Genomic DNA, 23,084 nt, shown 5'->3' on the forward strand with positions numbered 1-23,084 from the left:
ATAATAGAGTACATATTATTCACAAAAATACCATACTGTTAAATCATGATAACAAGATTTTATCAAATAAAACTTCTTACGTTTCAGATGAGACATAGTGACCTTCCGTCGATCGCAAGTCAGTTTCCTTCTCCCTGCGAAACAAGAAACAACTATTAGCAAAGAAAACACCCTAAAATCTGAAATATACACCCTAACAAGACATACCCCTCTGCAGCAGATTTTTCATTGTTTTCCCTTAAGAATTCATCTAAATCTTCAGTTCTAATTTCAGATCTGACAGTACATGCATAAAAGAACATGTTAACAAATATAATTTTGATGATAGACGGTATTATAGCTTACAAAGTACTGTACCCATGATAGGATTGAGCTTGCTCAGGAGATGAATCCTCAACAATGACCTTTTTCTTTTTGGATTGTGTCCTAGGGGAAAAAAACAAGTATGAATCAGAAATACAAAATTAATTTGATCACAAAATACTATCCAAATAAGTGCTTACTTTTGGTATTCTCTGTGTCTTTTTCTTTATTTTTTGCTTCTCTACTGGTGATGATTCTTCACTTCTATAAGTTAATAAGAGACACTCTGTTAATACATGAAATCTTGATAATAAACCCAAAGAAAAAGAGTAATAATTTTAGAACATTACTTATCAGTTGATTCAGATTCTGAATCAGAATCCTCCTGATTCTTCTTTCTTTTTTTGGACTCCATTCTGGAAGGCAAACAATCATTATTTAAAAACATACTAAAAGGGATAAAATACACCCAAATGAATGCACAAGATACACTCAAATTAATGCACAAAATACACCCAACTTGATAAACAAAATACACCCAACCGGATAAACAAAATACACCCAACTTGATAAACAAAATACACCCAATTGGATAAACAAAATACAACCAAGTATGTTACTTACTTTTTGGCTTTTTGGCTGGGTTATTTTCTTGGTGAATCCTCTGAGTCTTCTTGAGTCTCAGAATCAGAGGTAGAATTGTCACTATCAGTTGTTTCTGTCTCCGATGATGATGTTGAACTTGCCTTCCTTTTTTTTATTTTTTTTGATTTCTTGTTTTTTTCTTTTTTCTTTATTTTTTTCATTTTTTCTTTCGTTTCCGCCATCTTTACAATCCCCTGAAACATTAGAAATTTTAGTTAGCGGCATTCAGGTAAATAAAATACACCCAAGATATTTTGCTCACTTACCATATGTTCCTCTATTTTCGCCCTCATTCTTTCGACCAACTGCTCCTTACTCCAGTTGGCAATCCAGGGTTCTGGAGGTCTTTCTGCCCTCTTCTTGTCTTTATTTTTTGATAGATGAAAGTAAATTATCATCAGGGCAAATAGGCAGCCGTCAATTGCCTTTTTCTTTTTCAGCTTGTAATCTGTTATGCCCTTGATGATAAAACTCAAAGCATGCCCTCCCCAGTTCCGCTCTGTTATTGTGTCCATCTCGAAAATTGGGGCCAGGTGCACAGGTGAGATTTTGTTTATTGTCGTTGGTAACAGAAATGCCATCTGTATATAGAGGATGAAAATCCTCTTGAACATGAGGCGATCCTGTTCATTATCAACGCCAATATCCACCATCTCATCTGTTAGATTTTTGAGAGTCTTACCCTGGAATCTTCTAAAAATTTGTTTGTCATCTTCAGAAAGATCCTTATAATTGACTTTCTGAGGAAATAGATCTCCTACAAAAAGGAAAACAACATAGTATGAAAATCAGTTCAAATACACCCAAGCATCAATTGAAATACACCTGAATATGGCTCATATACACCTATAATTTTTAGCGAGTTACCTGACGCGTTGATACTAAGCGCAGCCCCTATTGTTTTTGGTCTTACTTTAAACGAACCGTAGCCGGTTTCCAATCTGTTTTCCCCCTAATTTGAAGGAGTTAGCCAACTCCCTTAATATTTGGTGATGCACCCTTAGCGGCGGGATGTGCATCAGGCCACCGAAACCCAAATATCTAACAATTGTTTTCTTCTCTTCGCTCATGTTTCTGAATTTCTCACTTAACAAATGTGTTGCACACTTAAGGTCTTTGGTTTGCTGTAAACAAAGCAAAATTATAGTCAGATATATTTCTATTATATAAAACTGATTTCATCTAAGACATATATTTGTTCTTACATTTTTTCAGCTTGGTTTCTGCCTGCCATTTTTTCTGAAATAAAAAATACACCCATAGATATGAGTCAGATACACCCATAGATATCAATCAGATATCACTCAAAGATGCATTAATATACATGGTCAAGCAACATTACAAGGTCAAGCAATATACACCCATGGACAAGCAAATATTAGAACAGTTGCAACTGTTGACTATATTACAGTATATCAGTTCAGAAATATACACCCAACAAATTATACCATATACACCCAACAAATTACTCCATATACACCCACTAAATTACGCAATATACTCCCAAAAACCAGTTACCAGAAGAACTAAAACAACAAGAACAGTAACACCTAGAACAACTAAGAAGAACAGTATAACCTAGAACCAAGAATAACAGTAAAACCTAGAACAAGTAGAACATTAAAAACTGTAAAATGAGACTTAGAACAAGAAGAACAGTAAAACCTAGAAGAACGTAGAAGAACAGTAAAACCTAGTTCTTCGATTTCGAAATGTGAAAAATATACAAGATGAGTAAAATAGTAACGTAACGTACCTTGAGTATTATATCTTCGTTTTTTCTGGAGATTGTTGATGGAGAGTTCTATGTTGTGTTGATGGAGAGTTCTAATCTTCGCGACGAGTCCTATCTCTGCAGTTTGCAATGTTGCTCGAAAATAGACGGTTTGTGTTTTTTTCGAACGGCTTGGAGAAGTGGAAGAGTACGCCATTAAGGAGCGCTATTTGCGAAGAGCAACCGTTGAGTGGGGCGCGTGTATTTTACGCTCCATTCAATGTGAGTTACTGCGCGTTGAATGAAGTTTGGACTGAAAACTTGTAAAACTTGTAGGACCTTTTTGCTTGTATGTGTAGCAAGCCCGTTTTATAATTGACTCATAGTTAAAATTTTTTAAATTTGATAACTTTAATTTGAATTTAAATTAAATTTACAGATAAAATAAATAAATATATAAATATATTTAAAAAACTTCAAATACACGAATTGTTAATTATCAATTAATTAAGTACATATATTATTAATTATCAATTAATATAACTACAAAGAATAAAAATTCTAAATTAACATAGCTACAATATGAACGTAGCTGCAATTTTTAAAAAATCAATAAATTTTTAAAAAATAATGATAAAAAAAATTAATAAATTTTTAAAAAATAATACTAAAATTTAAAAAATAACCATCTAAATAAAACAATTTAAAATTTAAAAAATAACAACTAACAAAAACAACCTAAATAAATTTAACTTAAAATTTAAAAATAATAACCTAAACATCGAGTCGGTTTGATTGGCCGGTTTTTAGCGGTTTTCAGATTTTAATTTAAAAAAAAAAACCCCAGAATAGTGAATAGTTGAATACCCCTCTCTTCTCACTCCAGCGCCGCCAGCGACCCCTCTGCTCGGAGCTGCTGTTGGTGTCGCCGTCGTCGAGCCCGCTTCTGTCCTCGTCGTCGTCGGCCGCCCTGAACTCGTGTCTCTCTCCTCGTCGTCGAGCCCGTCTCCGTCTTCGATCCCTCTCACAGCGAAGTGCGAACGTCCCTCTCTGCCGCCGTGGAATCTTCTCCTCGCCGTCGCAAACCATTGCTCTTCGTCCCTGTTTTCGTCGGTCGCGAACGGTTGCTCGATCCTCTTCAAGCGCGTCCTCTCTCCGTGAATCTCTGCCCGAAGCCTCGCCGTCGCGAACTGATCCTCTTCCGAGCTCACCTTCTGTCCAAGCTCACTCTGTCACAGCCGTTCCTCCCTCGTGTCTCCAGTAAGCCACTGCTTCTTCAGTTTCAATTTCTAAGATTCTGAGTTGAGTTTGTGTACTAGAGTCTGAGTTGAGATTGTGTTCTGAGTTGGAGTTGTTGATGTGATTCTGAATTTAGTTTGGATGCTGAGTTTGGATTCTTTGCTTAGTCTTTCTGTTCTTAGATTTCCTGGGTTTAGATGCTGAGCTTTCTGTTTTTATATTTTGAGTTTTTGTTGTTGAATACTTGATTGAAGAAGTCTGTGTTGAATTTTTTTGTGATTCTGGATTCGTTGCTGATGGGTTGAACTTTTGTGTATGTTTTTTTTAGTGTGTATTGATTTTCAATAATTCTGTTCTCAATTCTAAGTCTTTGAATTCATTTATTTGTTTCTTATATCACAAGAATTCCTCTCTTCTTTCTTCTGCTCGTCACCATTCTGTTCTGATTCTCTTGGGTTGAAGTTTTTTCCATTTTTCGTTCTTGTGTTTCTTCTGCCTTTGTTTATTTTCAAATCTTTTTTCTACTTGTATTGGAAATTTGTCAATTTGGGATCATCCGGTTTAATCGGTTCTGAACCATTATAAACCGGCTTAAAATGATTTGAATTTGGAATTTGGAATTTGGAATGCACAAGAAAAAGGTTTGGTTTGGTTCAAAATTTGAACAATAACAGGTCCGGTTCGTTCCAATTTTTTTTTTCCACGTTGCAAGAAAAGGAGGTTTCTTTATTCAGTGGGTGGTGGGTTCTGCAGAGTGCAATCAAAGAGAATGAAGAAGCCTATCGTAGCTTTGTTAATGGTAATATTCTTTTTTGCGTTCAACTGCTTCAACGCCGAAGAAGCCTTCGATGTTCGCAAGCATCTCTCCACGGTTTCCAGGTCTCTCTCTCTATTCCCAATCACAATTTCTAAATCACTCTTTTATGTGTTGATATTTGAAAATGAAATATATTAGGATATCAATTTTTGTTTGATTTTGATCAGCGTTTTGTATTTAAAGGCAATTCGCTTTACCAATTCGTTTTTGTTGCATATGTGTTGATCTTATCAAATGAGATTGATTAAATTTTCTTGCTAAATTTTGTTTCCCAGGTATGGTGCTGTGAAAGAAATTGCAAACGGTAATTTTATACCTTCTAAAGTTCCTGAAGGATGTGTTCCAACTCACTTAAATCTCGTGGTAATTTTCTCAGCAATGTGAGGATAATGGTTTCATTTATCAATTGTGATGGAGGATGTTGCATTTCAATATTGGTTTTATAATAGTAGTTCTTACATTTGTGTTCTTAGCTTTTTATGTTGTTTGCTTTAAAATCGTTCAACATTGTCGAGTAAAGCGTTAATCTTTATATGGAATGTACAGCTTGTTGTGTTGAGGGTATTGAGCTAATGTACAGATGGATTAAAATGCTACTTTATGTACCCAGGCAAGGCATGGAACTCGTTCTCCTACAAAGAAAAGGATAAGAGAGTTAGATAATTTGTCGTTACGTTTGGAAGATCTTATAAAGGATGCCAGAGGGCGAAATTTGCATTTGGAAAGAGTTCCTTCCTGGCTAGATGGATGGAAATCTCCCTGGCAAGGAAGGCTCAAGGGTGGTGAGTTGGTTAGCAAAGGAGAGGAAGAATTATATGATCTTGGACTCAAAATTAGAGAAAAGTTTCCAAGTTTGTTTGATGAAGAGTACCATCCAAACATATATACAATAAGGGCAACTCAGGTGAGTTTATCTTAACATTTTTGTCTGGGTAGAACTTGTCATTTTAAAAATCTTGTTCATTCTATTAGTCTATGTACACCAGGAGTAATTTTGGGGCTTTTTAGGAAATATGGGATCCCATGCTCAGAAGAGGAGAGAAGGGGGGGGGGGGGGTACTATTTATGTTGTTTTGACTATTAGTTGTAGTAACACTGCAAGATGAACTAGATTATAAGACATCGAGATGTTTCTTTTTTTTTTATAAAATATGCTTATGCATATTATTCTCTGTATCATAGGTTCCTCGAGCCTCGGCCAGTGCGGTAGCATTTGGGATGGGGCTTTATAGTGGAAATGGTAGCCTTGGACCTGGAAAACATCGAGCATTTTCTGTTATAAGTGAAAGCCGTGCTAGCGACATCATGCTGAGATTTCATGATTGTTGTCATAACTACAAGGTATGATGCAGCCTTCAATTTTGATTGATTTTTCATAAGTACTTCTATTGCAAATCCTTACCTGTTTATTAAACTTATGAAATCATAGGCTCATAGCCAGTATGATACATTTTAGTTTTGCCACATGGAATGGCTATTAAATTGAACATGAAAGTTTTGTATTTTGAAGGCCACCTGAGGTAAACAATTGGCAGCATACTTCATATTTTTAAATGTTCAAGCAAGTTGGACATTAAATTTCGAAATAGATATTTGATGGTATCTATTGTGCTTTGTTATCCTTTTTGCCCAATAATATGTTTATATAACTTTTTTGAATTATGGGAACAGCATTTTAGGGAGAAGCAGGAACCCGCTGTTAATAAACTTAAAGAACCTGTATTGAATGAAATCACATCTGCATTAATTGGGCGCTATGGACTGAATTTTACGAGGCAGGATATATCATCTCTTTGGTTTTTGTGTAAACAGGTAATATTTCTTCATTCTCTTCTGCTGTTGGTTTTCACCATGTTTTTCTTTCTGAGTTTATATATAATCTTTGATGTTTTTATCAGAAGAGAAGGAAAATCTTAGTGATGCTATAGAGTTTGATTCCCTTATTACTGTTCTATTACCTAATTTGTGTTTATCTGATAGGAAGCATCCTTATTAGACATTACCAATCAAGCATGCAGTCTTTTTGGCCCTTCTGAGGTACGTTTGTAGTGATGCTGTGAGTCTATTTTGTGACCTAATGATCTACTTTTTCTTTATTTGTATGTAAATTAGGATAGATTAGAACTAACGAAAAAAAATGACACAAACAGCAATGCACCAAAAGAGAAATCAAACTGAAGATAATAAAATGAAACTTTGATATCTTGATATGGTTTTTCCGCTTTTTATTGATCCCGAAATGAAACTGCAGATTCCATTAAGGTGGTTTTGCTGTTAAACTGAAGTTTGAATGCCCAGAAAGTTGCTATTGTTGAATGGGCATGAAAAAATTAGCTTATTTTCCTATTTCTACAACAACCATGTTAACATGTCGCTGCACCTTTTTCCTTGCTGTTTGGTTGCCATGAATTCTTAAAATGCTCATTCTTGTGTAAATAGATTATGTTGCTGGAGTGGACAGATGACTTGGAGGCTTATATTCTTAAGGGTTATGGTAACTCGCTCAACTATAGAATGGGATTGCCATTACTTGAAGATGTTGTGCAGTCTATGGAACAAGCTATTCAAGCTGAAGAAGGTACTTCAGATACTGTAATGTTAAAAGTATATTATATCTTCTTGTGCATGGCATATTCATTAAATGAAACTTTTGAGGCTATGAGATTTATGTATGGATTAGTCTCTTTAGGTAATCATATTTCATATATTAAAGATTTTTCAAAAATAGCTTTTGATGGTACCAGGGAATTTGAAAAAGGTTAATCAAGTCCTAGGAAATTTAAAAACTTTACGTGCAGTAAAAATTCTGCTAGAGTAGCTCAGTCAGAATTCAGAACAATTCTCCTAAATTTTGTACTCAAAATACAAGAACGTGAAAAACTGAAAAGCATTTGATAATTAGAGTAAACAGCAAGCTTTTATTGGGGTTAATATATAAAAAAGTAAGTATAATGCACACATAGGATAGAGTGATGGAAGAGAGAAGCTTGCATGTGATGCGTATCCTGGTTCAGCCACTGGGGTAGAGCTTACATCTAGTCTCCACCGCCTTTGGGATGATGTGTTACAAAAAGTATACCACCTTACAATAGATGCTTCCCTTCATCACTAAGCTTTACTCACTTATGGTTACCTATGAGCATTCTTGGTCTTTCCTTCACCACTAGTTTTCACTCACCTTTGGCTCTACCTTTGGGCAATTTTACACAACTTGAGGACACTATTGTCTTCACCAAGCAACTCACTCAAGTCTTAACGCTAAGACACTATTGAAGTTACAGTGAAAATAAGAATAATGATATAAGAAATGACGTTCTTTGCACAGTTCTTAGCGTATTGACATAATTTCTTGGTGGCTTCACTTGTATGTGCATTGTTTCATCGGTACATTGCAATGGTGGCTCAGATTTCTCTCTCGTGCATGTGTCTTGGCTTTACATAAATCGCCTTCAAATGTGGTCAGGGAGTGTTCAATTTTTGCACCCCTGGCTAGCTATGGCCTTGATTTGGTTTCTCCTTTTGCTCAACCCGTTCCACTGTAATTGTTCTTGATCATGCATTGTTTCCATATATACCTTCTCTAGCTGTTAACCCCTTCTTCAGTATGGACAACTAATGTTTCTTTGTAATTAATATAGTATGAAGTACCTTCCTCTTCTTTACAATTTGGTCACCATAATGTCAGTGATTCCTTCCATTTCATTTATATCTTTGGGTACTCTTTTATCTTGATGTATATATGTTGGTGCTTTTTGTTCAATATGAGATTATTCTGGTTCCTTATTAGCACAAAATGTTGGCCACTGAATGTCACATCTTCAATGAATAGATTATTTCTTTCTTGCTTCTTTGGTTACTTTAATTGCTCCAATTATTCCTTTATGTGGTGTTTGACCATTGGACCTCAATATCTTCCATTTGCTTGCCTTTTGTTGATCACATATATCTTCTCTTTAATAATATTTTGTTGGTCTTTCGTTTAAATCTTCAGCTCCTTGCTCATAACCACATAAAGCATGTACCCAATACTGTTGTATTTGGCGTATTCTTCTAGCATGTGGTCTTCTTAAATCTATTTCTCATCCCTTTGGTTGGAATTAGTTAATGGCAAATTATTATTTCTTTATAAATGCAATGGTGGCTTTTTTTGAAGATTGTTTGCTGAATATGTGAACTTGGAAGCATTTGTTTTCTGCACTCATTTACACTTAACTGATTACTTCTGTAGAAAGACGCCCTCCCGGAAGCTTTGAAAAGGCAAGACTTCGGTTTGCACATGCAGAAACTATAATTCCATTTTCGTGTCTGCTTGGTTTATTTCTTGATGGATCCGGTGAGGCTTTAATATCCATTACAATTTGACATAAATAAATATGACTCAATTACTATATATATATATTTTTTAAGTGTGTTTTGGTGCTACCACTATTGTCTAATAGCTGTTGATAATGTAGAGTTTACAAAAATTCAGAAGGAGCAACCTTTGCAGCTCCCTCCAAAGCCTCCACAGAAAAGAACCTGGAGAGGTAGCACTCTAGCCCCATTTGCAGGCAATAACATGCTGATATTGTATAGTTGTCCGGCTCAAGACAAATCTAAAAGCAAGCACTTTGTGCAAGTGCTGCACAATGAACACCCCATTCCAATGCCTGTAAGTTTATTCCGTTCATGTGAAGATTATGTAAATTAAAATGCTAGTCTTGATTTTTTCTAGCTGTTCCTATGTGAATAGCTGACTGTGGTTCAGAAGTTCAAGTATTTTACTTTTGGTAGTTTAAAATCCTATTATGCTGTTATCCATCAGTAATGTGTTCTATTTCATCTTTCTAATGCTATTGTACACAGGGTTGTGATGGTTCTGATTTCTGTTCATTTGAGGTCTTCAAGGTATTAGCACAATCCCACTGTCTAATGCGTAAGAAGTTTGATATGCAATATTAGTTTGGAATAGTCAGTCTATGGATCTGATTTTCATGATCTTTCTGTCATTCTGTGCGCAGGAAAAAATAGTTGCACCTCATCAGAAGCATGACTATGATACAGTCTGTAATCCGAAGCAGGAGCCGTCCTCTGGCAGTATATATCAAATGTTTCAGTGGCTTTTCTCGCTCAGCAAAGGTGATAAACGACCCAGAGATGAATTTTAGTTTGTTTGCTAGGTAAGAAGCCTCAATTCTTAACATTTTTTTCTTTTTCTTCGTTGGCGATACCACTTCAACATATTTTCAGACTTGAGCATCGATCCGGTCTAAGCAAGAACCAATTTAGATAGATTTTGCTGCCACTGTGGGATTGCCTTTGCTATCTTAGGCTTGCTGCCTTATGCCAAGAATTGGAGTTGGATAGAAGTTGAGTTTAAAATGTCTGTTTTCCCTTTTCTCCCAGTAGCAATGCTTCTATAGTTATCAGATGTAGAATTGATGGGTCATTTCATGACTCTTGAACTCTAGTTTTGTTCTTATGGAATAGTAGACATTAGACACTGGTCTGCATTTTTTTTTTTGTGTTTTTTTTTTTTATAGCTAACCAGAGGATAATCCCATACCCCTATTTTTATTCTTCTTTCTTGGTCATGGACAATCCTACTCTTTAAAGGAGCTAAAATTGGAAGTTTTTTAATGGAAAATAAGAATTTTAAGTTTCCAATGCGTTAGTAATTTTATTTTATCTTATTTTTTTGAAAGTCATGAGAAGGAAAGCTTTGGAATAATAGTTGAGTTTGTTTTCATGTAACTTCAAGGTCACTGGTTTATATTGTAAAATCAGTCACTAATGTAATTATTAGATTAAGCTAGTTACATTATACCCTTTAGCTATGACCGTTCTTTGGATTCTGCATTAATGTTTGCATACTAGGTTGTCCCCTTTTTTTTTTTGAAATTTATAAAAAGAGTTGCATAACTCTTAGTTTACATAGTTATCAAAATTGGAATGGACTGACCGGTTCGTTTGAGAAACCATTGATAAGTTTGTGTTATCCATTAGGCCAGATATGTAATTGACCCGTTCAACTTGGTCAAAATCAAGTAAAAATTGGTTGTTTTGCATTGAAGCAACTGTGCATTGGTCAACGAAACCGGTCATTGACCCGTGTGAACTAGCGAATGCCTTGGTGGGAAATTTTGAAATAATTCCAAAATTTCAATGGGTGGTGTTCATACCCTGACCCAACGAATAAGACCCAGGATCCAAATAAAAAGGCCAAACCCAAAGGGTTGATCTCACCTTTCACCAGATCAGCCACTACGAAGTCGGTACTCGTCACGACTTGTTCCAAAGAAGTCGGGAACGAGGGTTAGCTGGCAGATAAGCACTCATTTGAATGAGTAACTATCTCTAGAATCTCTCTAACCACTTCCACGAGCCATATCTTAACTTCCCTGAGATAAAGGGACGGTTAACACCCTAGAAAAGTGACACTACTCCAACGGTGGTTATTGGTTCACCACTATAAAATACACTGACACCCCTCAGGTATCTCTAAGTCCCAATACTCTCTAGACCTGTTAACACTTTTGCTGACTTAGGCATCGGAGTGTCCTTGCAGGTACCACCCTCCATTCATTCATACTCGCAAGTCGGACGGAGGCCCCCAAGGCGCAGACCCTCTCAAAGGCTTCCTCCCTCAGACGATTGGGCCAACCAACGCCATCCAGCCCATTAATCTTCGGTTACCTACCGTAACATCGGCGCCGTTGCCGGGGACCCGAGAGATCAACCAGTGATGGCGGACAGATCCCCTGAGGAGGGTCATGTGGAAACAGATTCTGAACAGGAGAATCTGGATACCGAAAATAATGACGCGCCCTCCATCAGGAAACCAACGATCAACACAAAGAAGGAACTTCCGGAGTCAAAACCCCGAAGGTGAATTCCTCAGAAGGCCGTGAGTCAGAGAAGGACGGACAGTCCCACGCAACTGAGCTTATGGGATTAGTCCATGTCCACTAAAGTCGTTTGGAACAACTAGAACAGGAACGGGAGCGACAAAGGGAGATAGAAAAGCACCTAAAAGAGGAGATGGATCGACGAAAAGAATTAGAGGAAAAACTCTTAAAGTTAGAATCCTCCCTCAAAGGTCGGAACTCCCGTGACAGTAGAAAAGAGTCGCCCCTAGGAGGGGAAGATCCTTTTAGTGAGGACATAATGAGGGCAAAAGTTTCGAGAAACTTTAGAAGCCCCGATATGGACCTCTACGACGGAACCACTGATCCAAAGCATCATTTGAGCAATTTTAAAAGTCGGATGTATCTGGCTGACGCTTCTGATGCTACGCGATGCAAAGCTTTTTCGACAACTTTGTCAAAAGCGGCGATGAAGTGGTTCGACAGCCTCCCCCCGAGGTCGGTTACCAGTTTTGAAGACCTCTCAAGGAAATTCTTGATGAGGTTCTCTATCCAGAAAGACAAAGTAAAACATGCATCAAGCCTTCTGGGAATAAAACAGGAGGTCGGAGAATCCTTACGAGCCTATATGAAAAGGTTCAACAAAGCATGTTTAGAGATTCAAGACCTGCCTATCGAGGCAGTCATAACGGGGTTAGTCAATGGGCTCCGAGAAGGTCCCTTCTCACAGTCCATATCCAAAAGACACCCCATCTCTCTAAGTGATGTACAGGAAAGAGCTGAAAAGTACATCAATATGGAGGAAAATGCTAAGTTGAGAGACCTGAGCTGGCGACCTGGGCACCCTCCCTCAACAAAAGAGAGGGAGAGGGAAACCAAGAAGAAGGAAGAACTCGGTCTCGATAGACCAAGAAAATATCACTCTTATACTCCTCTGAAAGTTTCTATAGTGGATGTATACAAAGAGATTTGTAACACTGAAAAGCTGCCACCTCCAGACCCATTAAAAATAAAAAAGGGGGAGCCGCAGCGACTACTGTGAGTACCATAAAATATATGGTCACTCCACAAATGACTGTTACGACCTCAAAAATGTGATAGAAAAGCTGGCTAGAGAAGGTCGGCTTGACAGATATCTCATAGAAAGGTCGGACGGCCATGGGAAGAGAAAACGAGATGATATGGATAGAAGAGACCCACCACCGCAGACTCCGGAGAGACATATCCATATGATCTCAGGGGGGTTCGCGAGAGGGGGACTCACCAAATCCTCTCGCAAAAGACACCTCAAGAGAGTCTACCAGGTTGGAGGAGAGTCATCCGACCTCCCAACCATTCCATTCACAAAAGAAGATGGGCAAGGAATAATTTCTTGACACGATGATCCAGTGGTAATAACTATGATCCTAGCAAATGCTCATCTCCACAGAACCCTAGTAGACCAAGGAAGCTCAGCGGACATTCTTTTTAAGCCCGCTTTCGACAAACTAGGGTTGGATGAGAAAGAATTAAGAGCCTACCCCGACACTTTATACGGACTAGGCGACACGCCAATAAAGCCACTAGGATTTTTGCCCCTCCACACCACCTTTGGAAAAGGGGAAAAATCAAAAACTCTGAGCATAGACTTCATAGTCATCGATGTAGGGTCAGCATATAATGCTTTAATTGGCAGAGCTACCCTTAATCGACTCGGAGCGGTGGTATCCACTCCTCACTTTTGTATGAAATTCCCGACCTTAGCGGGGATAGCAACGGTAAGGGGAGATCAGAAATTGGCAAGGAAATGCTACAATGAAAGCCTAAACCTGAGAGGAAAAGGCAGAGAAGTTCACACAGTAGAGCTCGGAGGCACAAGGGCCAAAGAGAAGCTGCGTCCACAACTGGGAGGAAAAATCGAGAAGATAGAGGTCGGCGAAGAGGAGGGAAAAAATACTCACATAGAGGCCAACCTAGGGGAAACCCTAAAACAAGGGTTGACTAAGTTCCTAAGAGATAATTCTGATCTCTTCGCCTGGAAGGCCTCCGACATGCTTGGGATAGACCCCGAGCTCATGTCCCATAAGCTCTCGGTTTATCCGGGATCCCGACCTGTACAACAAAGAAGACGCAAGCTCGGCCCAGAACGAGCCCTAATAGTAGAAGAGCAAGTACAAGCGCTCTTAGAAGCCGGCTTCATCAGAGAAGTCAAGTATCCAACATGGCTAGCCAATGTAGCGCTAGTCAAAAAACAAAATGGTAAATGGAGAATGTGTGTCGACTACACCGACTTGAATAAGGCCTGCCCAAGGACCCTTACCCACTACCGAGTATTGACACTTTGGTAGACTCCAGCTCGGGGTATCAATACTTGTCATTCATGGACGCCTACTTGGGGTATAACCAAATCCCGATGTACGAGTCAGACCAGGAGAAAACATCATTCATCACGCCCAGAGCTAATTTTTGCTACGTGGTCATGCCGTTTGGATTGAAAAACGCAGGGGCCACATACCAGAGACTGATGAATAGGGTGTTTTTCTCTCACCTTGGGAGCCTAATGGAAGTATACGTCGATGACATGCTAGTAAAGACCAAGAAAGAAGTCAACCTCTTGGCAGACCTCTCACAAGTCTTCGACACCATAAGGTTACACGGGATGAGACTAAATCCCACAAAGTGTGCCTTCGCGGTAGAAGCAGGAAAATTCCTAGGGTTTATGCTAACACAAAGAGGGATCGAAGCTAATCCCGACAAGTGTAGAGCTATCCTGGAAATGAAAAGTCCGACTTGCTTAAGAGAGGTCCAGCAGCTGAATGGCCGACTTGCAGCCCTCTCTAGATTCTTGGCAGGATCAGCACTAAAATCCCTTCTACTGTTCTCTTTATTGAGAAAGGGATGTCAATTCGAATGGACTCCTGAATGCGAGGAGGCATTCCAGGAGTTCAAAAGATTCTTGAGCCAACTTCCTATTCTGACCCGACCTACAGCTGGGGAAGACTTTGTCCTATACTTATTTGTAGCAGACAAGGCCGTCTCGTCGGCCCTGATAAGAGAGGACGAGGTAGGACAACACCCAGTATATTTCATCAGCAAAGTTCTACAAGGCCCTGAGCTAAGGTACCACAAACTAGAGAAGTTCGCCTACTCCTTAGTGGTAGCCTCACGAAGGCTACGACCCTACTTCCAAGCTCACACAATAAGAGTCCGCACGAACCAACCCATGAAGCAAATCCTCCAAAAGACGGATGTTGCAGGGAGAATGGTTCAATGGGCAATAGAGCTCTCCAAGTTCGACTTGAAGTATGAAACTCGGACGACGATTAAAGCCCAATGCCTCACCGATTTCATTGCAGAATATGCAGGAGACCAAGAGGAGAAACCACCTACGTGGGAACTCTATGTAGATGGATCCTCAAACAAAACAGGAAGCGGTGCAGGCATAATACTGGTGGATGAAAGAGAAACCCAGATAGAGGTCTCTCTCAAGTTTGAATTCCCAGCTTCAAATAATCAGGCAGAGTATGAAGCCTTGATTGCTGGGTTGAAGCTGGCGGAAGAAGTCGGTGCTACAAAAGTGATGATATACAGCGATTCGCAAGTAGTGACCTTCCAGATAAGTGGAGAGTATCAGGCAAAGGACCAAAATATGAAAAGGTACTTGGAAAAACTCTGGAATATCTTGGGCGCTCTGCAGAAACCGAGGTCAAACACATAACTCGGGATCTAAATAGCAGAGCAGACGCCCTATCCAAGTTGGCAAGTACCAAGCCAGGAGGGAGTAATAGAAGCCTGATCTAGGAAACTCTCCAGAAACCCTCCGTAGTAAAAGAAAAAGACAAACAAGAGGAGGTCCTTGAGGTAGTTGGATTAAACCTCGGTTGGATGAACCCCTTGGTCGAATACATGAAATTCGACATCCTCCCCAAGGAGGAGAAGGAGGCTAAGAAGATCCGAAGGGAAGCACAACATTACACTTTGGTGAGAAATATCCTCTACAGAAGGGGGATATCAACACCATTATTAAAGTGTGTACCGACCTCAAAAACCACCGAAGTGTTGGAAGAAGTCCACAGTGGGATCTGCGGAAATCATCTCGGAGCAAAGTCACTAGCCAGAAAAGTGATCCGAGCTGGATTCTACTGGCCGATCTTGCAGAAAGATGCCACGGAATTTGTGAAAAAGTGCCAACCATGCCAGATGCATGCAAATTTTCATGTGGCTCCCCCAGAGGAGCTCATCAGTATCACTTCTCCATGGCCTTTTGCAAAATGGGGAATGGATTTGTTAGGACTTTTTCCCCAAGCGCCAGGACAAGTCAGATACCTGATCGTGGGAATAGATTATTTCACAAAGTGGATAGAAGCAGAATCATTGGCCACCATCACCGCACAAAGAAGTCGGAGGTTCCTCTACAAAAATATCATCACAAGGTATGGGATACCCTATTTCATTACTACAGATAATGGAACCCAGTTCACCGACTCTACCTTTAGAAGTCTAGTAGCCAGTATGAAAATTAAGCACCAGTTCACCTCGGTGGAACACCCGCAAGCCAATGGGCAAGTCGAGGCAGCCAACAAAGTCATACTGGCAGGGCTAAAGAAAAGGCTACAAGATGCAAAAGGAGCTTGGGCCGAAGAGCTCCCACAAGTGCTATGGGCTTACAGGACAACCCCCAATCCGCCACTGGAGAAACACCCTTCCGACTAGTTTATGGCGTAGAAGCCATGATCCCAATAGAAGTCAACGAACAAAGCCCAAGAGTGATTCTCCATGACGAGATCGGAAATATACAGGGGCATAAAGAGGAGCTCGACTTGCTTCCCGAGGTCCGAGAAGAAGCCCAGATAAGAGAAGCAGCGTTGAAACAAAGGATGACTATAAGATACAACAAAAAAGTCATTCGAAGAGCATTCACTCCAAGTGACTTGGTCTTGATCAGAAACGACATTGGAGTCAACAAATCAGGAGAAGGAAAGCTCGCTGCAAACTGGAAAGGACCATACAAAATCAATGAGGTCTTAGGAAAAGGCTATTATAAAGTGACCGACTTGGACGGCACCGAGTTACCAAGGTCGTGGCATGCTTGTAATATGAAAAGGTACTATAGCTAAAAGCGAACTCTACTCCCTGATGTACTCTTTTTCCAACTTCATGATTTTTTCCCAAAACCAAAGGGTTTTTTCTGGAGAAGGGTTTTTAACGAGGCATCATAGTAGGGACTAAGGGAAATAGACTGTCCAAGCCCTTAGTAGCAATGAAGTACATCCCCAATTAATAAAAATCTTTTTAATATCTCTAAAATTCCTTTGTTGCTTTCTCTTTCTACGAAACGCGCCGACTTAAGCTCGACAAAACGTGAAAATCCCATGACCGACCTAGATGGTCGTCAGGATAAAACGACGAGGTACAAGTTCTCTTTCTACGAAACGCGCCGACTTAAGCTCGACAAAACGTGAAAATCCCATGACCGACCTAGATGGTCGTCAGGATAAAACGACGAGGTACAAGTCGGTGTAAAGAGGTTATATAAGTTGATCGTAAGAAACTTGGAAACGTTCCGACTCATAAGTCGAAATAAAGAACCGAGTAGAAAAAGAAAATGAATCGCAAAAATAACCTAAGTCATAAAAACTCAATGAAACGAAATTGAGTACTAGGAATAACAAAAGAGAGGTAGGAAAAACCCAAGAAAAGATTAAAAGGATGTCCTAAAGATCCTTAAAACAAAAAGGCTCGGAAAGACAGACAAGCCAAAGAAAAGGTTTTCCAGAAAAGATCAAGGGGAATTCGAAAAAATCGCAATCAGAAAAGCATGCACGCATAATGTAACTTAGACCCTTATCCAAAAAAGGGTCTTTATTTTTTAACTTAAACCCTTATTAAAAAAGGGTATTTTAAATGTTTTGTTTACGGCCTTATAAGGCCAAAAGCAAATTGTTCAGAACATCACCACCAACACAAATAAAGAAGTTTAAAAAAGGGGGGGGGGGACCCACAGGCCGGGCTCCCAAAATAGCCAACAAATTACTTTTTAGAAAGAAGAGTAGACGGATCACCACCACCAGAGTCAGGAAGAACGCCGCCAGGACCAGGAAGAGAGGCATCCATAGGAGACGAAGAGGAAGTCGGAGGAACTGTAGAAGAACTCGGAGCGTCCTTAGGGCGAGGAGGGGATTCTATAATCCTCTGCCCCCGAGTCTTCAATTCTGACTCGGAAATAATCTCGGGGACAGGGGGATCCACAAAGGCACCATCAATGACAACTTTATCAGGATCTAAAGGGGAAAGGTCCAGGCCAGGAGCAATGACTCCGACCTGCTCCCTAAAGATCCTCCAAGCCTCCTCAGCCCCATCAGCAATAGAGTCCTCCAACTCGGTATAGGCCCTCTGAGAATTCAGCAGCTTGTTTTTCACAGACACAAGATCGTTAAATAAACTTTGGTAGCTGTCTTGTGCTGTCTTCCTCAAGCCCACCTCCATGTTGCATTGGGCTTGCAATTTCCTCTCCTTCTCCCGGAGGCTATCCCCCCTCCTTCAACTTGGCGACTTCCTCCTTCAACTCCCTCTCCTGCTCTTGATATAAAAGAAGCCTTCCTTCCAACTCCTCGACCCTCGAGGTCATCCCTAAAGAGCTGAGAGGAGCCTTCTCAAAAATATCTAAGAGTTTGCCACAAACCCCCGCCGCCTTGAGGCTCTCCTCAACCAGAGTGGTAAGGTGGCGCCGAACAGAAACATCATCCATGCTTATACGAGCATGGGGATAGATGTTCTTTCGGACGAATGCAAGAGCATCCGCCTTAACCTCACCAGAAGAGCCAGAGTCTAAAGCCTTGCGCTTCTTCTTCTCTGGCTCAGGAGAAGATCGGGCGGAGGGGGGCGGCTGAGAGAAAGTTGAAGAAGAAATCACAATGGGCTGAGAGGGAGTCCCAACGTTCCGAGGAGGAGGAGGAGGAGAGATAACCGCCCTGGCGCCACCAGTCCTGGCGCGAGACCTGATGACAAGTCATCTTAGCCTAGTTTCACTAGCCTTTTTCTTTTGTTTTCAATTGAATTATGCACTTTTCTTGAGCCCAAAGCAAGCCAATTGGGTAGATTTTCATGTTTCCTTTGATTTAATCAACCATGTATGAATTCATGCTATTTCATGAGGTTTTATGCTATAATTGTCATATATTATGAAAGAATGAATATCTCATGATTTTGAGCATAGCTTTGATGTGTTTGGTTGATTAATGATAGGTGAAGAAAGCTTGGAGAAAGGTTGATGCAATGGCTAGGAGGAATGACTTGAGTCTTGGATAAATTATGAACCAAGAAGCAAAAGCTGGAGCAAAAGTTAGTCCCTAACTTTTTGGCTAATTTTTGGGCAAAAGCTGGAGCAAAAGTTAGCCCCTAACTTTTTGGCTAACTTTTGGCATGAAAAACACTCCCTGGATGCACCAAAAGTTTGCGCCAACGTTAGCCCCTAACTTTTTGGCTAACGTTGGCGCTTGAAAAACTCCCTGGGTTAGCAAAAGTTTGCGCCAACGTTAGCCCCTAACTTTCTGGCTAACGTTGGCGCCATGAAGAACTAAGGGGAGGCCAACGTTGGAGCAAAAGTTAGACCCCTAACTTTTGCCCCAACGTTGGTATCAGCAAAACAAGGGTGCTGATGTGAAAAGTTGGAGCAAAAGTTAGACCCTAACTTTTACTCCAACTTTCACTCAAGCTTTCATGATTCTAACCCGGTTCAATTCGGTTCTTCTCCAAACTCCAAGAGCAATCAACCAAGGCCTCTCTCAACCCAATTCCACCAAGAGCAAAGGCCCAATTGAAGGCTTGAAGACCATTTGAAGAGAGTGTATAAATAGATTAGAATTTAAGTTTTGAAGGGAGCTTCCCTTTTAGTTTTTCAGAATAGCTTTCTTTTCAGTTTTGCTTTGAGCTCACTTTTATTTTTCTTAGCATTGTCGTTTAATTGAAGAGAATTTGGGAGGAGAATTGATCTCTCTTCTTCCTTGTTCTTGCCCAGCACTCTTTACTTTTCTTGTCTTGGATTTTGGGTGGAGAGTTGAAGAAATTCTGTTTCAATCTCACCTTGGGATCTTGTTTAATTTTCTGCTTAATTAAATTTCAGTTTCGGTTAATTGTTCTTCATCTACTTTCTTTGCAATTTACAATTTCCTTTGCAATTGTTCTTGTTGGATCTAGGAAGACATTGAGATCTAGACTTGGTTTTCTAGTCTCTTGGGTCCTAAGATCTGAATTCTCAATTTACATCCTCTGTTTACTGTTTTCATGCTCATTTTACTTTTCTGTTTTAAGATCCGGTTTGATTCAAGACATCCTTTACTTCTCTTTGTTGCAATTTACTTTTCCTCGTTTAATTCCTGCAAATCCAACTCCCAATTCCCTTTACAATTCAAGCCATTTACATTTCTTACATTTTAAGATTCTGCAATTTACATTTCTTGCGTTCTAAGTTTCTGCCATTTAATTTCTTGTTCTTTAAGATTCAGCACTTTAAATTTCAGTTCTCTTTAATTTCGTGCCAATTACCCATTTCCTTTACTTTCTATGCAATTTAAATTCTGCAAATCACAAATTTCTCAACCAAATCTTGATTCGCTTGACTAAATCAACCACTAAACTAAAATTGCTCAATCCTTCAATCCCTGTGGGATCGACCTCACTCCCGTGAGTTATTATTACTTGATGCGACCCGGTGCACTTGCCGGTTAGATTTGGGTGTTTCGCAGGAATTCGTTTCTCCGCGAAAATATCCCATCAAGTTTTTGGCGCCGTTGCCGGGGATTGAATTAGATTGACAATGATTAAGTGAGGTGGTGATCTAGATCTAGCATTTTTATTTTTCTGTTCCTTTAATTTTCAATTAACCCACTAACTGTTTGAATTTTTGCTTAAGCTAACTAAAACTTCATTCTAGCAATAGATTGAAGTGTCACTGGTTTGTGTGTTTCTTATGTTATGCTTGTATGTCAGGTACAAGAAGAAATACACCCATCTTTCATGAACAAGACGAAAGAACTCTTAGAAGGTTAAGAAGAGCTGAAAGAGGGAAAAATATTGTTGGAGAAGAGGAATCAGAAGAAGAATTCCAAGATATGGAGGAACATTCAACCAATCCACCAGGTGGAGCAGACAACAACAATAACAATCCACCCCAGAGGAGAGTTTTAGCTTCCTATACTTTTGCAAATCCTAGACATTGTGGAAGTAGCATCTTAACTCCAAATGTCAATGCAAACAATTTTGAACTAAAGCCACAACTCATCACTTTGGTTCAAAACAATTGCTCTTTTGGTGGAGGACCACTTGAAGATCCGAACCAACACCTATTGCTATTCCCATTTTCTCTCAGAGACAAGGCCACTCAATGGTTGGAATCTTTTCCAAGAGACAGCATCAACAATTGGGATGATTTGGTAACCAAGTTCCTTGCCAAGTTTTACCCACCTCAAAGGATCATAAGTTTGAAGACTGAGGTACAAACATTTACACAAATGGAGGCTGAACCCATCCATGAGGCATGGGAGAGATACAAGGCTCTAATCAGGAAATGTCCTCCTGAAATGTTCACTGAGTGGGATAAGCTGCAGAATTTCTATGAGGGCTTAACATTGAAATCTCAAGAAGCTTTGGATCATTCAGCTGGAGGTTCCTTGCAACTCATGAAAACTGCAGAGGAAGCTCAAAATCTCATTGATATGGTGGCTAACAACCAATATTTCTTTGCTCATCAAAGAAACCGCCAACCATCACAAAGAAGAGGAGTAATGGAGCTAGAAGGAGTGGACTCAATCTTGGCTCAAAACAAGATGATGCAGCAGCAAATTCAACAACAATTTGAACAAATGGCCAAGAGGATTGATAGTCTCCAAGTTGCAGCAGTGAACACTAGCCAACCATCAACCATATGGGGACAGAATGAAGAAACTCAAGAAGAAGAACAACAAGAGCAAGTACAGTATATGCACAACCAAGGACCAAATGAAGTGTATGGTGATACATACAATCCATCCTGGAAGAACCACCCAAACCTCAGATGGGGAGATAATCATACCCAAAACCAACAACTATGGCAGAGAAACTCAAACCAAAACAACCCAAGAAGCAACCAAAACCACAACCAGCAGCAAACTAACCAAAACCCCTACAGAAAAACTCAAAACAACTACCCCAACCCCAACCAGTACCAATCCAATAACCAACCCACCAACCAAAATGCCTACCATCCACCACCCATATCTCATAACCCACCTCAAGTATCACCTGAAGCCCAAAGAATCACTAATTTGGAGGCCGTGATAGACAAAATGTTGAAACACCAAGAAATGATAACCAAGAATCAGGAAGCCTCCCTGAAGAGCCTAGAGAGACAGATGGGGCAAATCTCCAAACAGATTTCTGTTGAGAGACCTTCAAGCTCACTGTCGAGTGACACAATTCCAAATCCTAAGGAAGAATGCAAGGCGATACAATTAAGGAGCGGGAGAACATTGATGAGCAACAATGACACTACTAAGAAGCAAGTAGAGAGCAGCAAAAGACCAATAGAAGAGGAACAGCAAACACACACAGAGGAAGCCAATGATGATGATGCAATGGCAAGCAAGGAAGCTTCAAAGCAAACTCAAGCAAAGGAGGAACAATCAAAAATTCCAAAAAAAGGGAATGAAGCAGTTGAAGAGCCAACCAAGAATCAAAAGGAACAAGCAGAGAAAACCTTTGTACCTCCACTGCCATATCCCCAGAGATTCAACAAAGAAACCAAGGACCAGCATTTTCACAAGTTTCTCGAAACTTTCAAAAAGCTGGAAATCAATATTCCTTTTGCTGAAGCACTTGAGCAAATGCCTCTGTATGCCAAGTTTTTGAAGGAGCTTATCAACAAGAAAAGAAGTTGGCTTGAGAAGGAAACCGTGTTACTCACCGAGGAATGCAGTGCTTTGATTCAAAGGGGCATTCCACCAAAACTCAAGGATCCAGGAAGCTTTGTAGTCTCATGCACCATTGGCAGAATAATTCTCAACAAAGCTCTCTGTGACCTTGGTGCCAGCATCAACTTAATGTCTCTCTCAATGATGAGAAAACTTGCTATAGAAGAGCTTAAACCCATCAGGATGTCATTGGTCATGGCTGACAGATCAATCAAAACACCCACTGGAATTGTGGAAAATCTGTTGGTAAAGGTTGGGGAGTTTATTTTTCCAGCAGATTTTGTGATTTTGGATACTGAAGAGGAAGGGAACAATTCAATCATTTTGGGAAGGCCATTTCTAACCACAGCAAGAGCCACTATTGATGTAGAAAAAGGAGAAATGATCTTCAGGGTCCACAATGAACAAATGGTCATAAACGTCTTCAAGTCAATGCAACACATTCCTGAGCAAGAGGATTATATGAAAGTGGACATGATAGAGAGTTTGGTGGAAGAAATACTGGAAGAAAGTTCTCAAGAGCAAGAAGGAAATCAAGGGGCAACAGAGGAACAAGTAGCTGAGACTTCCATTGAGCAAGATGAGAAACAAGACAA

The 23,084-nt window shown here is 39.9% G+C and overlaps 1 protein-coding gene and 1 long non-coding RNA gene across 12 annotated transcripts; one reads left to right on the forward strand and one right to left on the reverse strand.

Annotated features, from left to right (window-relative positions):
* Positions 1–1,003: 1,003 nt before the first annotated feature.
* LOC112783532 (uncharacterized) lies at positions 1,004–3,670 on the reverse strand. The gene is made up of 6 exons (XR_003816404.2): positions 3,530–3,670; positions 2,705–2,952; positions 2,154–2,187; positions 1,816–2,072; positions 1,215–1,705; positions 1,004–1,142 (listed from the first exon to the last, which is right to left on the reverse strand). It is a non-coding gene; the product is annotated as an uncharacterized lncRNA (long non-coding RNA).
* LOC112783531 (uncharacterized) lies at positions 3,508–23,084 on the forward strand. Of its 11 annotated transcripts, XR_011878446.1 has the most exons (14): positions 3,803–3,922; positions 4,614–4,780; positions 4,994–5,081; positions 5,329–5,622; positions 5,901–6,059; positions 6,390–6,530; positions 6,699–6,755; positions 7,158–7,296; positions 8,947–9,051; positions 9,173–9,369; positions 9,564–9,605; positions 9,719–9,877; positions 18,788–18,883; positions 19,306–19,674. XR_011878446.1 is itself a non-coding variant. In XM_025826515.3 (13 exons), the coding sequence occupies exons 2-12, from the start codon at positions 4,671–4,673 to the stop codon at positions 9,863–9,865; spliced, it is 1,479 nt and encodes a 492-aa protein (XP_025682300.1). In that variant the 5' UTR covers positions 3,520–3,922; positions 4,576–4,670; the 3' UTR covers positions 9,866–9,877; positions 18,788–19,674. The 11 variants fall into 11 exon arrangements, 7 of the variants coding, with proteins under 7 accessions (XP_025682300.1, XP_025682302.1, XP_025682303.1 ...); XR_011878449.1 differs by lacking the exons at positions 18,788–18,883; positions 19,306–19,674 and adding an exon at positions 20,531–20,658 and having other exon boundaries at positions 3,508–3,922; positions 4,655–4,780; positions 9,564–9,633; XM_025826515.3 differs by having other exon boundaries at positions 3,520–3,922; positions 4,576–4,780; positions 18,788–19,674.

This window comes from Arachis hypogaea, chromosome 20 (assembly GCF_003086295.3).
Source record: "Arachis hypogaea cultivar Tifrunner chromosome 20, arahy.Tifrunner.gnm2.J5K5, whole genome shotgun sequence".
Classification (NCBI taxonomy): domain Eukaryota; kingdom Viridiplantae; phylum Streptophyta; class Magnoliopsida; order Fabales; family Fabaceae; genus Arachis; species Arachis hypogaea.